General features: G+C 42.2%; 1 protein-coding gene across 9 annotated transcripts in view; it reads left to right on the top strand.

The window, feature by feature from the left end:
* Positions 1-14382, top strand: part of LOC147116985 (histone-lysine N-methyltransferase 2C-like) — a 432640-nt gene that overhangs the window by 355606 nt on the left and 62652 nt on the right. For all 9 annotated transcript variants that reach the window (XM_085987500.1, XM_085987501.1, XM_085987507.1 and 6 more), the window contains 3 exons: positions 1542-3893; positions 5186-5511; positions 5974-7838. In XM_085987500.1, the coding sequence (XP_085843626.1) occupies positions 1542-3893; positions 5186-5511; positions 5974-7838 (4543 nt within the window). The remainder of the gene's footprint in view (positions 1-1541; positions 3894-5185; positions 5512-5973; positions 7839-14382) is intronic.

Below are 14382 nucleotides of genomic sequence, written 5' to 3'. Positions count from 1 at the left end.
ATATACACAACATCAGCTGCACTATCTTCATCAAATTCTTCGTTAGTTCACGAAGAACTCAATTAAGTTTGTCAGACACAATTTGCCTCTAACAATTCCACGTTAGCTGTCATTTATAGATGAATAAAACTCAGTAGTGGAAAGCTATTTTATATGCACATGGTTTTCATGTGATAGGCTGGAATTGTTTTTAAAAACCATATCAAAAGCCCCATTAAAATTGCCTGATTTTTTTTTTTACTTTTTAGGCTTTTTAAAAAAAAAAAAAAAAAAAATTATTCTCAATAGAACATTTTCCTACAAAAATGGCCTTGGTGGTCATACTTTGTTGAGAATTTTGGATCTGATTTGTTGGAAGGTGTTCAACCACTAGGGTAGTGTGTTATTTGTCTGACTTTTCATTACCCATCAAGGAGGTTCCAAGTTAGGTGCCCTCAGCCAAGGCAGTGGTGGAACAACTGATAAACCTCCTCTAGCAAGTCAGATAAGGTTGCCAACTATGCTTTCTTGTTTTTGTTGTTGTAGAAAATTGCTCAGAAAGATCAGGTACTCCATTCCTCATCACACAGGCAAAGTTCTTCCTCTTTGACGACCCATATCCTCCCTTGCCTTAGGTAAACAGATGCCCCTCCCCCAGCCAACACCGACTTGCCAACATATTCTGGCTGCCTGAGCCACTATCTGTTACAACACTCACCTACAGAATATTTTTTCATTGTACCACTATTTTTGCATTTTCAGGGCTACTTCAAAAAATCAACATAATCTCTCATTTCCACGGAGGGAATTTGTGATATGATTACAGTGCCTTTTAGCAGAAGCACAATGGCATAAATTGTTTAATATTTTCTCTTTGCTATGCAAAAAATTGGTAGGCTGCTTGCAGCTTTTTTTAAAGTCCCATTTATTATGGCTATTCTGTCTTTCCCTTTTCTGAACCATATGTATATATTCAGCACCATGCCTACTCCCCATTCCATGTCTCCTTATCCATTGTTGAAGTGAAACCTGATCAAAAACTTTCTGAAAGTCGAAGTATATAATAGTATTTCCGTTGTCCATTTTGTCAGTGATATCTTTGGAAAAATGGCAACAAATTTCCTACAGACTTCAAACAATAATTGGAACAATGTGCATATAATTAGAGTAATCAGAATAGTATTGACTGGATATTGGGTCTAAAATGTAACTTTGTTTTTAAGACAAAACTGTTATCTGGTCTATTGATCATACTGGTGTAAAAAGGCACCTGGGAAATTATTTATTACAATAGTACATGTGTAGCATCCCAAGTTGCCAGGTTATACCTGCATGAATTGCAAATTGTGCACCAGAGTTTACAGTAGGTGGATTTCTCAGCATTCAATTCTTGACACTTGCACATTAAGTGTGCCAGACAAAACAATATTTTGATTGTTTCAGCAATGGGAAAGTTTTTAAATACAATTTTAAGGTTTTTGCTTCAGCTTCCATATTAGCAATATTTGTTATTCAAGCTACATAAACCTGATCATTTTATCTTTCGTCTCATATCAAAACAGCAAATGCGCCAGAAGAGTAAGCAGCAAGCCAAGATTGAAGCTACACAGAAACTGGAACAAGTGAAACATGAGCAGCAGCAACAGCAACAACAGTTTGGGTCCCATCAATCGTCTGCAGGGGAGGATTCCAACAGCCCTAAAGCAGGTGAACAGGACAATGGGCACTTGTCTCCTCTGCAGCAATTGCCTAAAGAAGGGTTTACAAGGCCTCAGGTTGCTGGCACTTCTGCATCAACATCAACAGATGATGTCTTTCTAAGACCTCAGGCTCCTCCACCGACCCCAACCAGGATACCGTTGCAGGATCCATTTACACCGCCCCAGACTTCACAGTCACAGTCACCACAAATGTATTCTCCAGCTGCTAATGCATCAAGACCGTCATCTCCTTGGGACCCATATGCTAAAATGGTAGGAACACCAAGACCACCACCAGTTGTTAGAAGAAATTCAGTGTCCTCTTTAGATTCTTGTGCTGTTCCTCAAGGTGTAACCAGGCCATCCCCAGCTACTGAACCAATAGAGAGAAATAGGCCTTCATTAGCTAATGAGTCTTTTGGGTCACTGTCACCAGTCAGCAATGATCCTTATGCAAAAGCACCCGATACTCCTAGACCCACCATGACAATATCAACAGATCATTTTTCAAAATCACTAGGATTGCCAAGGCCACCTATGAATCCTGATCCATCAGGGAATATGCAAGGAATTGCAAATGATCCCTTTGCTAAACCTGCACTTAGGCCTGATATGTTTCCTAGACTTCAGATGCCGCATAATCGAATGGTGCCTCATGATGTATATTTAAGATCTCAACGGGCACCAAGTCCAGCAGGTATTGAAGGTGGAAGCGGACACTTGTTTAAGACACCAATGCCACCACTTCAGTCGCCTCAAGATCCTTATGCATCCATGCCTCTAACCCCAAGACGTAATCCTGTCGATGCATATGAAAGAACTGTATTGACCCCAAGACCTATGGATAACTTTCCACAGAGCCCAGTGCAGTCCCAGTCCCAGGCAATTGATCCTTACACACAGCAACCACATACGCCTCGTCCTGTGACTGAGCCATTTTCACACAGTCAGAGAATTCCCCGGCAGACCCAGGGTGACATGTTTGTTCAACCAGGATCAATGTCAAGATGCTCTCCTCAGGATCCTTATTCACAGCCTCCTGGAACCCCTCGGCCTACGAGTGATCCTTATTCACAGCCTCCTGGAACCCCTCGGCCTACAAGTGACCCATATTCACAGCCTCCTGGAACCCCTCGGCCTACAACTGACCCTTATTCACAGCCTCCTGGAACCCCTCGGCCTACAAGTGACCCTTATTCACAGCCTCCTGGAACCCCTCGGCCTACAACTGACCCTTATTCACAGCCTCCTGGAACCCCTCGGCCTACAACTGACCCTTATTCACAGCCTCCTGGAACCCCTCGGCCTACAAGTGACCCCTATTCACAGCCTCCTGGAACCCCTCGGCCTACAAGTGACCCTTATTCACAGCCTCCTGGAACCCCTCGGCCTACAAGTGACCCTTATTCACAGCCTCCTGGAACCCCTCGACCTACAACTGATCCTTACACACAGCCACCTTTAACTCCAAGGCCAGCTCCAGTTGATCCATATGCACAACAGCCACTTACTCCAAGACCCTCTCCGCAGCAAGTAGATCCATATTCCCAGCCACCTGGTACTCCAAGGCCTTTAGTTGGAGATCATTTTGTACAATCACCAATTAATCAGAGATATTCAGATCCATATGCACAACCTCCTGTAACCCCAAGGCCAGTTGTTTCTGATCCCTTTTCACAACCTCCACAGTCTCCGAGGCCAGTTATTTCAGAGTCATTCAACCGGCAAACATTGACAAGACCAAGTTTGTTGGCAAATCAGGATCTATTCTTGCAACCACAACGCAACAGAGTTCCAAATTTGCAAGATACATTTGTGCGACCAGCTGATCTTCGTTGTCGAACTCCTCAGAATTCCAGACAAGCTGGAATGTCTGATGACCCTTTTTCACCCCCTGCGCCAGCACTGAGGCCAGCCGCAGACACATTTGGACATATGGTACACGACCCATATGATCAACCACCAAGGACCCCAAGACCTCAAACTAGTGACACATTTGTGCCGGGGAGACTTAATCATGATATTAGTGACCAACAAGGACCTACATCAGATGCCATGAATTTCAGCAGCTCCACAGGATCGCCCATGAATTCACAAGTGCAGCAGTTTCCTAGTATGCCCCCAACACTAGATCAGGTCCAATCTGTGTTGACCTCTGAGACGCAGAGTAACGTAAGCACAGGTCATACGGACACGGAAGAAAAACAAAGACAGGTAAATCTGATGCCATATTTTGAACTAGTTTTGTAATTTGTGATTAATTGGTAGAGGTGATGCATTAATAAAAATGCAATTATAAATACCTGCCTCAGTTTGAGTGCAGAATGCAGGTTAGAATGGGAAAAAACCAGAATAAGATTATTTTCCATTGAATTACTGTGAATGTTTCTCTACATTTTAGATGGTGTGAATTTTTGGAGCCACCTAGATTACCATAGGAACATGTGATGGTGCAGGATCAGAAAAGACCATTACAATCATCTGGCTGGTCCCAAAATTTGCACCACTCTCTTCCCCTTCACGACATGTTCGTACCCCTCAAAACATGTTGCCACGACATCGTTTTGCTTGCAAAAGAAAAATAAATGTGTTCTTTCTTCATGTTTGTGCAAAGCCAAGAAAGCTTTACCAGAAACTGAGTCCTTGATTATATAATTCTATTTAATCCATAGCAGGAAATCTGATGTCAAAGCACCTTATGATACAAGAACACCTGTAAGAACCAGCTGAGGAAAAATACCATATAAATCATGAGATTAATAATTAGGTAGTGAAATAAATGGTTTCAACAATGATATTAGTTGCACTTTAACCAGAACAAATGGTAGAGAATTCCTGCAGTTTGGTAACCATTAATACTGTACTTGATTCAGTATGGTACAAAGTATTTAGACCAGTAGAGTTGATCAGGATAGCCTGCTCTTTGCAGCAGTGCACTCTGCAGCATTAGAAAGATACGACTTGGCTGTCAATCTCAAGCAAAGCCAGAATGAGTGTCCTCCATGTTTGTCAGCGTCAGAACAGCTGTTGCAGCTGTATTTAGCATTCTGTACAAACCCGAAAAGGACATCATAATGGCAGTTGCGCAAGTACAGGAAAACAATTCTTCTGTGCTCCCAGAAACCACCAGGGTCATATTTCTTTGATAAATGTCCTTGTCTTTGGGTATGCTGTTTTGACGCCCCCAATAAAAAGAAATTAAACATTAATTTAATATTTGGGAAATCTAGACTACATAATTGGAATTTGTGGCTTACGAGTGGGCTTACTAGCTCAATTCTGAACATGATAAATTATTTGATAGTGTATTTTTCCATGAACCATTCTGTATCATTTATATTAATTTCTAGTAGACTCTGTAGACGGGTTGGTTATTTGTACTTTTAAATGTTCGACAGTTGGAGAACAATAAAGAATTGTCTTAATGTATAAAATAGGATAATAAATTAATTGTTTGCATCCGCAAGTGAAATGGTTTGTAAGTAAGAACTCTCTTAATTTGTTAGAGACTGAGATTGCGGGAACTGATTCTTCGACAGCAGCAGCAGAAGAATGCAGTCCGTCAGGAAAAAGGCCTGCAAGAACAAGCAATGCCATCTGCAGCAACACCACTTAGGCACTGGCCACAGGAGGATTTAAAACGTCAAAATGAACTATTTGGCAGGCCACCTCCACCTTACCCGGGCATCGTGAGAATTTCTCTTGCTGGTCAAAGATTTCCAGGCCCTTTCGCAAATGAACCACGCGGCCATTTTATAACTGACGGTCAATTTAACAGACCACAATTTTCTGGAGATGTTACCAGGATGGTCATGAGACCCCAAGGTCCAAGGTAAATATTTTTTCCTTAACAAAAAACCTTAAACCTTCCAAGGGTCAGACCAATTATCTTTATTTTTGTTTGGGAAGTTAGATTAATCAAAACTAATATTGATTATATAATATCAGTTGATTACTATAAAACAACTTGAAGCATTTTGAATAAATATGGAGCTTTGAAAATACCTTATTTGATTTGAATTATTACAAAAATTAGTCTTGACTGATATTTTGTTGCCATTTTTCCTAATATTTCATGATCTAAACCTTGATACAGTTAGATAAATGTTGGGCTACAAAGCAAATGGTTGTAGGTAAGTACCGGTCCTTCTGCATGTTGTCTGATTCCTACAACAGTGGTAAACTCTTCTGTTTTAAGCATGTACACCGATACAAACTGTAACTCGCTCATTGCCATTTTAGGGCGTGTTGAGCCAATTGGTGTTGCATATTAAATCCTTCTTCTTTCTTCTAGGTATTCTTTTGCAGGAAATGGGCAGAGACCATTTGCAAGTCAGGAACACTTCCTTGGGCAACATCAGATGCAGACACATGTTCCCGGCCTTCCACAGCAGCTAAGGAGATCACTGTCTGTGGACTTTACCAGGTCTTTAAACAACCCACAGGTGAACAATGGAGTGATTATCCCTCAACATTTTCCTCCTCAGGGTATGCAGATGCAGCAACACAATATTTTGGGTCAACCATTCATAGAACTTCGGCATAGGATACCAGAAAATAGGCCACGGCTTCCTTTTGCATCATTGGGACCTTCTACTAGTGGTTTAGATCCAGCTAGCCAGCAGCAAAGACCTGGGGGGTTCATACCGGGGCAGGGTGCTTTCTCTCCAAGTCGAGGACAAAAGCCATTGGACTCTGTGTTAAATCAACAACAAAGCATACGTAATCAAATGGAAAATTGTAGTAACTTAGAGCAACTTAATCAGCACCAACAGCAACAGATGCATATAAATCATCCAGCCATGCCACTTTCCCGTTCTTTGAGCAATCCACCTGCCAGTGAGGCTTTTTCATCAACAGCCTCCTTGTCTGCCAGTGCGTCTACACAAGGAGGCGGTATGGTAGAGAAACTTGATCCTGATGATCCTTCAGTGAAAGATCTTGATGTTAAGGACCTTGATGGAGTGAGAGACCTAGAAGTTAAAGACTTGGATGATGAAGATTTGGAAAATTTAAATTTGGATCAAGTAGATGGAAAAGGTGATCCTGATTTAGATAATTTGGACAATATAGAAACAAATGACCCGCAGTTGGATGACCTGTTAAAATCAGGGGAGTTTGACCTTATTGCTTATACAGACCCTGAGCTTGATCTGGGTGACAAGAAGGACATGTTTAATGAAGAACTAGAGCTGAATGATCCGATTGATGATAAATTGGATGAACACAGCAAGACTGAAGAAGAAACAAAATGTGACCAGGTAGCCACAGCAGGAGAACTATCTGGTAGTTTCCCTGAAAAAGAAGAAACAGCATTACCCAGCGAAGGATCCAATGAAAGTAGTCCTAAAGAATCGAAGAATTCTGTAAAATCTGAAACTGGTGCCAATGATGGTAATCACGATGCTCCTTACAGTGCAGGTACAGCTGAGACCGAGACAAAAGATATGGTAACAGATAGTGCACCCTCTTCTAACTCTTGTATCGGCGGAGAACTGGAAGTGGCAAAGGAAGACGAAAGAGTCGACAGTAACCATGAATCTACAGGGGCTAGCCCAGGTTTCAGTGATTCTCAATCTTCCACCCAAACGTCTATCTCTATAGGAAGCAATTCATGCAACCTAACTGGTTCTACTCCAGTCCTTTCAAGTTTGTTAACTGAGAAGCCAACTAATTCTGGACTTGCATCATTGGGCTCACCTTCCCAGATTGTGCCATCACCTCAGCCACATCCGAATGCAGGCATCCCACAATCTCCTAACGTGGCAATCTCCCCAGGACAAATGACCGAGAACGCAATAAATCAAAACTTGCAGATGGGGCAAAGGTTAAACCGTAGCTTTTCGCAAGGCCCGCCAGCAAATCAGACCTTTTTCCAAGTGCAGTCGCCTAGCCAGAATTATACAGCAGGGCAACCACCAAGTCAAAATGTGGCTGTGGCAAAAAAAACAGGTCCTAGTAATTTGTCCAGCGCACAACAAATTATGCTTCCTCAGACAATGGGTCCTCAGGGTCAGCGCGAGCGACCCCTGCTTTTGGAAGAGCAACCCCTCCTTTTACAGGACCTTTTGGAACAGGAAAGGCAGGAGCAGCAACAGCAACGACAAATGCAGGCCATGATACGTCACCGATCCACTGATTCCTTCTTTCCCAACATTGGTGAGTTCAGGCATAAGTTACTCTTGATTCATTTTTGTAGTGATCAATACTGGAAGTTAATGCTGTGAATGTTGGATTTAATGATGCATCAATGCTCAGAAATACTTAGGTGTAAACAGTGATCTGGTCATTTTTATTTTGCTGGTTCATCTCAGTGTGGGAGAGAAAAATTGATTGTTTTACTTTAGCGTCGCACTTCCACATCATGATCAGACTTTTATGTTACATGAACACTTTTGCCCACCGGTTTTCATGTGTACATGCAATTAAATTATTTTCACATTTTCTTGCTACATGGTGAATACAGGAAATTTTTTAATCCAAGGTTATAGTAAGATTTAAAACTGCAATATGACTGCCACTTTCAGGACAGGAGGGATTAAAAAAAAAACAAATTAAGTGCATAGAGACTTGTCTCAGAAATAGCTCGTGTGCTTCACACAGTGAATTGGCTAAGGAAATCTAAAAGCTGCACAAATTGAACTCCTATTTGGACCCAGTGAATAACTACAGACAAGACAAAATCGAAATACTGCTGATGCTGGAAATCTGAAATAATAACAGAAAATGTTGGAAATACTCAGCAGGTCAGGCAGCATCTGTAGAGAGAGCAACAGTTGATGTTTCAGGTCGATGACCCTTCATCAGAATTGTAAAAAGCTAGAGATGTAACAGATTTTAAGCAAATACAGAGGGGGGAAGGGCAAGGGGGGGGGGGAAGAACAAAAGGGAAGGTCTGTGATAGGATGGAAGGCAGGAGAGATTAAATGACAAAAAGGATGATAGTGCAAGGTGAAAGGAGATGGTAATGGGACAAGTAAAGAAACAAAAGATGGGTCTAGAGGAGGTGTAAATGGGAATATCAGAATCCTCAGCAACAGCTGCTGTCCGAAAAAATGGGGGCAGAGATTATGATTTGAAATTGTTGAATTCAATGTTGAGTCCGGAAGGCTGCACAGTGCCTACAAACAAGCCCTAGGATCTGGAAATAATTGGGGTAAATTTTAGCTATCGGGGCCTCGATTTGTATAGATTGATGAGTGTCCCTCCCGACTTGAGACTACTGCCCTGTCCTCTCATTATTTTTTTTTCTTCTCGGTCAATTTACCTGTTCTGTTTTATTTGCCTTCTCTTCGCTTTCATTATTTCTGCTATTCTTTTGCTTCATTCTTTCTTTCATTTTCTCTCCCTGGTGCTGCCCCTGACCTTGAAGCAATGTGCTACAACATAATGTGAGAAACTTTCTTTTTTATTTAACCTGTAGAATATAGGATTACAGTTGATGTACAATTCTACAGTTTAAACAAAATTGGCAAATGAAATGTAATAGCTAATTCCAGCTTTCGTAACAAGTTGTTATTTGAGCAACAAAGGGTTTAGGGAAAACAATTCTAAACACTTCAAAGGTAGAAGTGAATGTATTTGCTTCAGTGAATATCAATGAAGTAAACAGAGTACTTATTTTGGAATGAGATTCACAATTCAGCCCTGGAATGAAGCGATTTGGGGAACATTTACACTAGTTTAGTATCGGTGCAAAGTGGTTTCTGCTTTGCACCAGCGTTAAACTTATGTTGTATGAATCCAGTGCTAAGACCCAAACTAATTATCTATTTACACTATGACTGTAACACAACACAGTCGTAGGGTGAGTGTCAACAGTTCTAGGTTATTGACTGATTGGGGGCAATTTTAACTTCCTGTGCCCGGTGGAAAGGGGCCGTTAGCAGAGTTAAAAGGGAGGTGGTGGACTTACTGTCATGTCGCCATTTTTCCTAGAGACACCTGCCTAAGGTAGGCCGGACTCATCATAGAATGGTTACAGCATGGAAGAAGACCAGTCGCGCCCGTGCCAGCTCTCTGCAAGAGCACCTCAGCTAGCCCCACTCCCCCGCCCTTTCCCCGTAGCCCTGCAAATATTTTTCCTTCAGGTACTTATCCAACTCCCTTTTGAAAGCCGTGATTGAGTCTGCCTCTGAAGGGATAATTACTAGTCCTAGCCCCTTTAGGGCTACCCCGGATCAGGCGTATTCCCCAGACGTTCACTTTCAACTAAAGTTTGAGACACTTAATTGGGTCTAAAGGTCCAGACTATCTCTCCCTAAAGGAAAGGAACAACCTGAAGATGTTACCGACCTCCAGATAGCACTTTTAATAAGTTTAGCTAGACTGTAACGTTCCGGATATTATGAGGGTCCGGAAAACTCCCTCAGAATTCTGCAACTCCTCACCAAGGAGCGTACAGAGATTGAGTTTGCGAGTTTGATACAGAAGTACTATGTGAGACAATTCTAAAAATATATAGATTTATTAAAGAACCGACATGTAATTACAGTAGGTGTTTCAATCGCAACATCAACAGTTCCAAATACAAAAAGCTTACAATTCTATTATCAGAGATCCATATTCTCAAACCTTAACTTCGCTAGTTTTACAGTTCTCAGTTTATTCCAGGATATCCACCAAAATCAAATACAATACCGTTGATCCCTGAGAGACAGAGTTGTAGATTTACAGAGCTTGCCTCTTAAGCCGTGAATCACTTTGCCCCTTCAAGCAAGTCTATCATCCCATTTGAAAGTTCAATTTTTATACCCTTTTGCAGTGGTATTTCCTTTGAAGTTTTCTGCTGATGTAAGCTAATTATCTCTAGCCATTTTTCTGCTGTCTCCTGCTATTCTTACAGCTGGTAGCATTAAAAATTATGCCTCTACCCAAGGTGTTCGAAGCTCATCATAAAAAACGGTATGGAGCAGGAGTATCTATTTGATGTCATTCTTACCAAAGTCTTCTGTTTGTGTCTTTTTACGATGTGTAAATTAAAAACACCTCAACCGGGTGCACCATTGTCTTCTTGGTTACCTCAGCTGGTTGTAACACAGACTCGTGTCTCCTGTGTTTCATTTGATGTCATTTTTACGAAGGCATATGTTTCTTAATTTTATGTGTTTCTTTCCGAAGTGTTGGTTTAAGACACCTTAACAGGGTGTACCATTGTGTTCGTTCCAAAGCTGCAAACTTCAGGAGCCTCCAACCTCCTGTTTCAATAAGGCTATTGATTCAGTGTCAACAACTTATCTTATCTCAATAGCCTGAATGCTGTTCACAGCTTCTCCATTGTTAGGTTTTTAGATTTTCAAGCCCAGTTTGTCATGTTACAAAGGCCAGAATTATTTCATAGAATGGTGTATTTTTCTGAATATGGCTTATTCCTTCACACCTCCACCACCCTTTCAGGCATTGCATTCCAGATCCTAACCACTTGCTGAGCAAAAAGGTTTTTCCTCATGTCGCCTTTGGTTCTTCTGCCAATCATCTTAAATCTGTGTCCTCTGGCTCTCGACCCATCTGCCAATAAGAAAGAAAGAAAGACTTACATTTATATAGCGCCTTTCACAACCACCAGACATCTCAAAGTGCTTTACAGCCACTGAAGCACTTTTAAGTGTAGTCACTGTTGTAATGTGGGAAATGTGGCAGCCAATTTGTGCACAGCAAGCTCCCACAAACAGCAATGTGATGATGACCAGATAATCTGTTTATTTTTGTTATGTTGTTTGAGGGATAAACATTAGCCAGGACACCGGGGATAACTCCCCCGCTCTTCTTCGAAATAGAGCCATGGGATCTTTTATGCCCACCTGAGAGAGCAGACGGGGCATAGCTTTAATGTCTCATCTGAAAGACGACAGCTCCGACAGTGCACCACTCCCTCAGCAGTGTCAGCCTAGCTTTGTGTTCAAGTACCTGGAGTGGGACTTGAACCCACAACCTTCTGACTCAGAGGTAAGTGTGCCACCAACTGAGCCACAGCTGACACTGGGAACAGTTTCTCTCTTAACTACTCTTGTCCAAACCCCTCATGATTTTGAACACCTCTATCAAATCTCCTCTCAATTTGCTCTGCTCTAAGGAGAACAACCCCAGCTTCTCCAGTCTATCCACGTAACTGAAGTCCTTCATCGCTGGAATGATTCTCATGAATCTTTTCTGCACCCTCTCTAAGGCCTTCACGTCCTTCCTAAAGTGCGGTGCCCAGAATTGGGACCGAACCAGCGTTTTATATAGGTTCAACATCATTTCCACACTTTTGTACTTAACCTCTATTGATGAAGCCCAGGATCCCATAAGCTTTTTTAACTGCTTTCTCAACCTGCCCTGCCACCTTCAATGATGTGTGCACATATACCCCTAGGTCTCTCTGTTCATGCACCCCCTTTAGGATTGTACCCTTTAGTTTATAATTTCCTTTCTCCATTCTTTCTGCCAAAATGAATCACTTTGCACTTTTCTGCGTTAAATTTCATCTGCCACATGTCCGCCCATTCCACCAGCCTGTCTGTCCTCTTGAAGTCTATCACAATCCTCCTCACTGTTCACTATACTTCCAAGTTTTGTGTCATCTGCAAATTTTGAAATTGTACCCTGTACTCCCACATCCAAGTCATTAATATATATCAAGAAAAGCAGTGGTCCTAGAACCGACCCCTGGGGAACACCACTTCCTCCAGTCCGAAAAGCAACTGTTCACCACTACTCTCTGTTTCCTGTCACTTAGCCAATTTCATATCCATGCTGCCACTGTCCCTTTTATTCCATGGGCTTCAATTTTGCTGGCAAGCCTATTATGTGGCACTTTGTCGAACGCCTTTTGGAAATCCAGGTACACCATGTCGACTGCATTGCCCTCATCAACCTTCTCTGTTACCTCATCAAAAAACTCAATCAAGTTGGTTAAACACGATTAGCCTTTAACAAATCCTGTGCGGGCTTTCCTTAATTAATCCACACTTGTCCAAGTGACTGTTAATTTTGTCCCTGATTATTGTTTCTAAAAGCTTCCCCACTACCGAGGTTAAAGTGACTGGCCTGTAGTTGCTTGGTTTATCTTTACACCATTTTTCGAACAAGGATGTAACATTTGCAATTTTCCAGTTTTCTGGCACCAGCCCCGTTTTTAAGGAGGATTGGAAGATTATGGCCAGTACCTCTGCGATTTCTTCCTTCACTTCCCTCAGCATCCTAGGATGCATCCCATCCGGTCCTGGTGACTTACCTACTTTAAGTACAGCCAGCCTTTCTAGTACCTCGTCTTTATCAATTTTTACCCCATCCAGTATCTCCTCAACCTCCTCCTTCACTGTCTATGGCAGCATCATCTTCCTTGGTGAAGACAGATGCAAAGTACTCGTTTAGTACCTCATCCTCCATGCGTGTGTCTCCTTTTTGGTCCCTAAATGGCCCCACCCCTCCTCTTACTACCCGTTTACTATTTATATACCTATAGAAGACTTGGATTACCTTTTATATTAGCTGCCATTCTATTCTCACCCTCTCTTTGCCCCGCTTGTTTTCTTTTTCGCTTCACTAATCTATACAAATTGAGTCCCCGATAGTTAAAATATACCCCCAACCCCCCCCAATATTTCCAAGTCCTAATTGTTCATTAGGTCCAAGTTGGAGTTCATTTGCTCAGCTCTTTTAGATTTTCTCAGCTAATTCATTGTAGTTCACTCTGCAAAGCGTGTGAGACATGGCAAGTCTGAGATGTGACCAGTCTCTCTCTCAATGCACTTCTTGCATTCTTCTTTATCCTTCCTTTCCTGGAAGTGGCAGGTTATGCTGGAGAGCAGTTCAATGGATCGCAGCAGCCCTTTGACGATGTGCCCATGTAACCATTTTTACTATACAAACTACAATAGTCCATTTCTGTGAATTATTTGACCATGGGGACCAACACAAATAAAGCCAATGCTTTGTTCTCCCAGGCTCCAGATTCAAACTTCAAGTAGAGAATAGCTAGACAGTGATCAGGACGGAGAAATCTGGTCATTTTTTTTTCTCTTTTTTTCCTTCTCTCTTCCAAACCTAGGATACTGAGTTAGTATTCCTGCCATCCCAGCTTGCTTTTATTTTATTTGTTCTCGCCTGTGGTAACGCTGGTACTGTTGCCTTTATTGCCCATCCTTAGTTGCCCTGAGAAGATGCTGCGCCTTTTGCGGGGATGGTGCTCCCACGATGGCATTAGGTAGCGAATTCCAGAATCGTGGACCAGTGACGGTGAAAGAATTCAATTATGTGTCCCAGTCAGGATGGTGTGTGACTTGGAGGGAAGCACTGAGGAGGTGGTGTTTGCATGATATTGCTGCTCCTATCCTCCTTTGTGGTAGCTGTTGCTGGGCTGTAGTACATCCTGCAGCCACAGTGCACTCATGATGGAGAGAGTGGATACTGAACCCAAACCGGCCGACTACTTTTATGTGGTGTTGAGCTTTCTGAGCTGAAAACGGCCAAAGGCACTTTTACTGTCAGATCAGGTTCAGGGAGAGCAGATGCCAATCAACCAGCATTCCTTTTTTTCCTGTTTAGTTCCATCCAGTCTGTACGCAGGTCTATTGGAGGGCAGTTCTGAAATCGAAGCCCTGCTATTCCACATGTGTGCAGTATGTTCCAACATCGCTATGTCACAAAACACTGATGGCCTAACACATTCCTGCTGGCAATCTGTACTTCATAGAAGAAACATAGAAGATAGGAGCAGGAG

Source organism: Somniosus microcephalus, chromosome 5, assembly GCF_052327205.1.
Source record: "Somniosus microcephalus isolate GS21.2 chromosome 5, FLI_Smic_1.0, whole genome shotgun sequence".
Lineage (NCBI taxonomy): Eukaryota > Metazoa > Chordata > Chondrichthyes > Squaliformes > Somniosidae > Somniosus > Somniosus microcephalus.
This window is presented reverse-complemented; position numbering and strand designations above follow the sequence as displayed.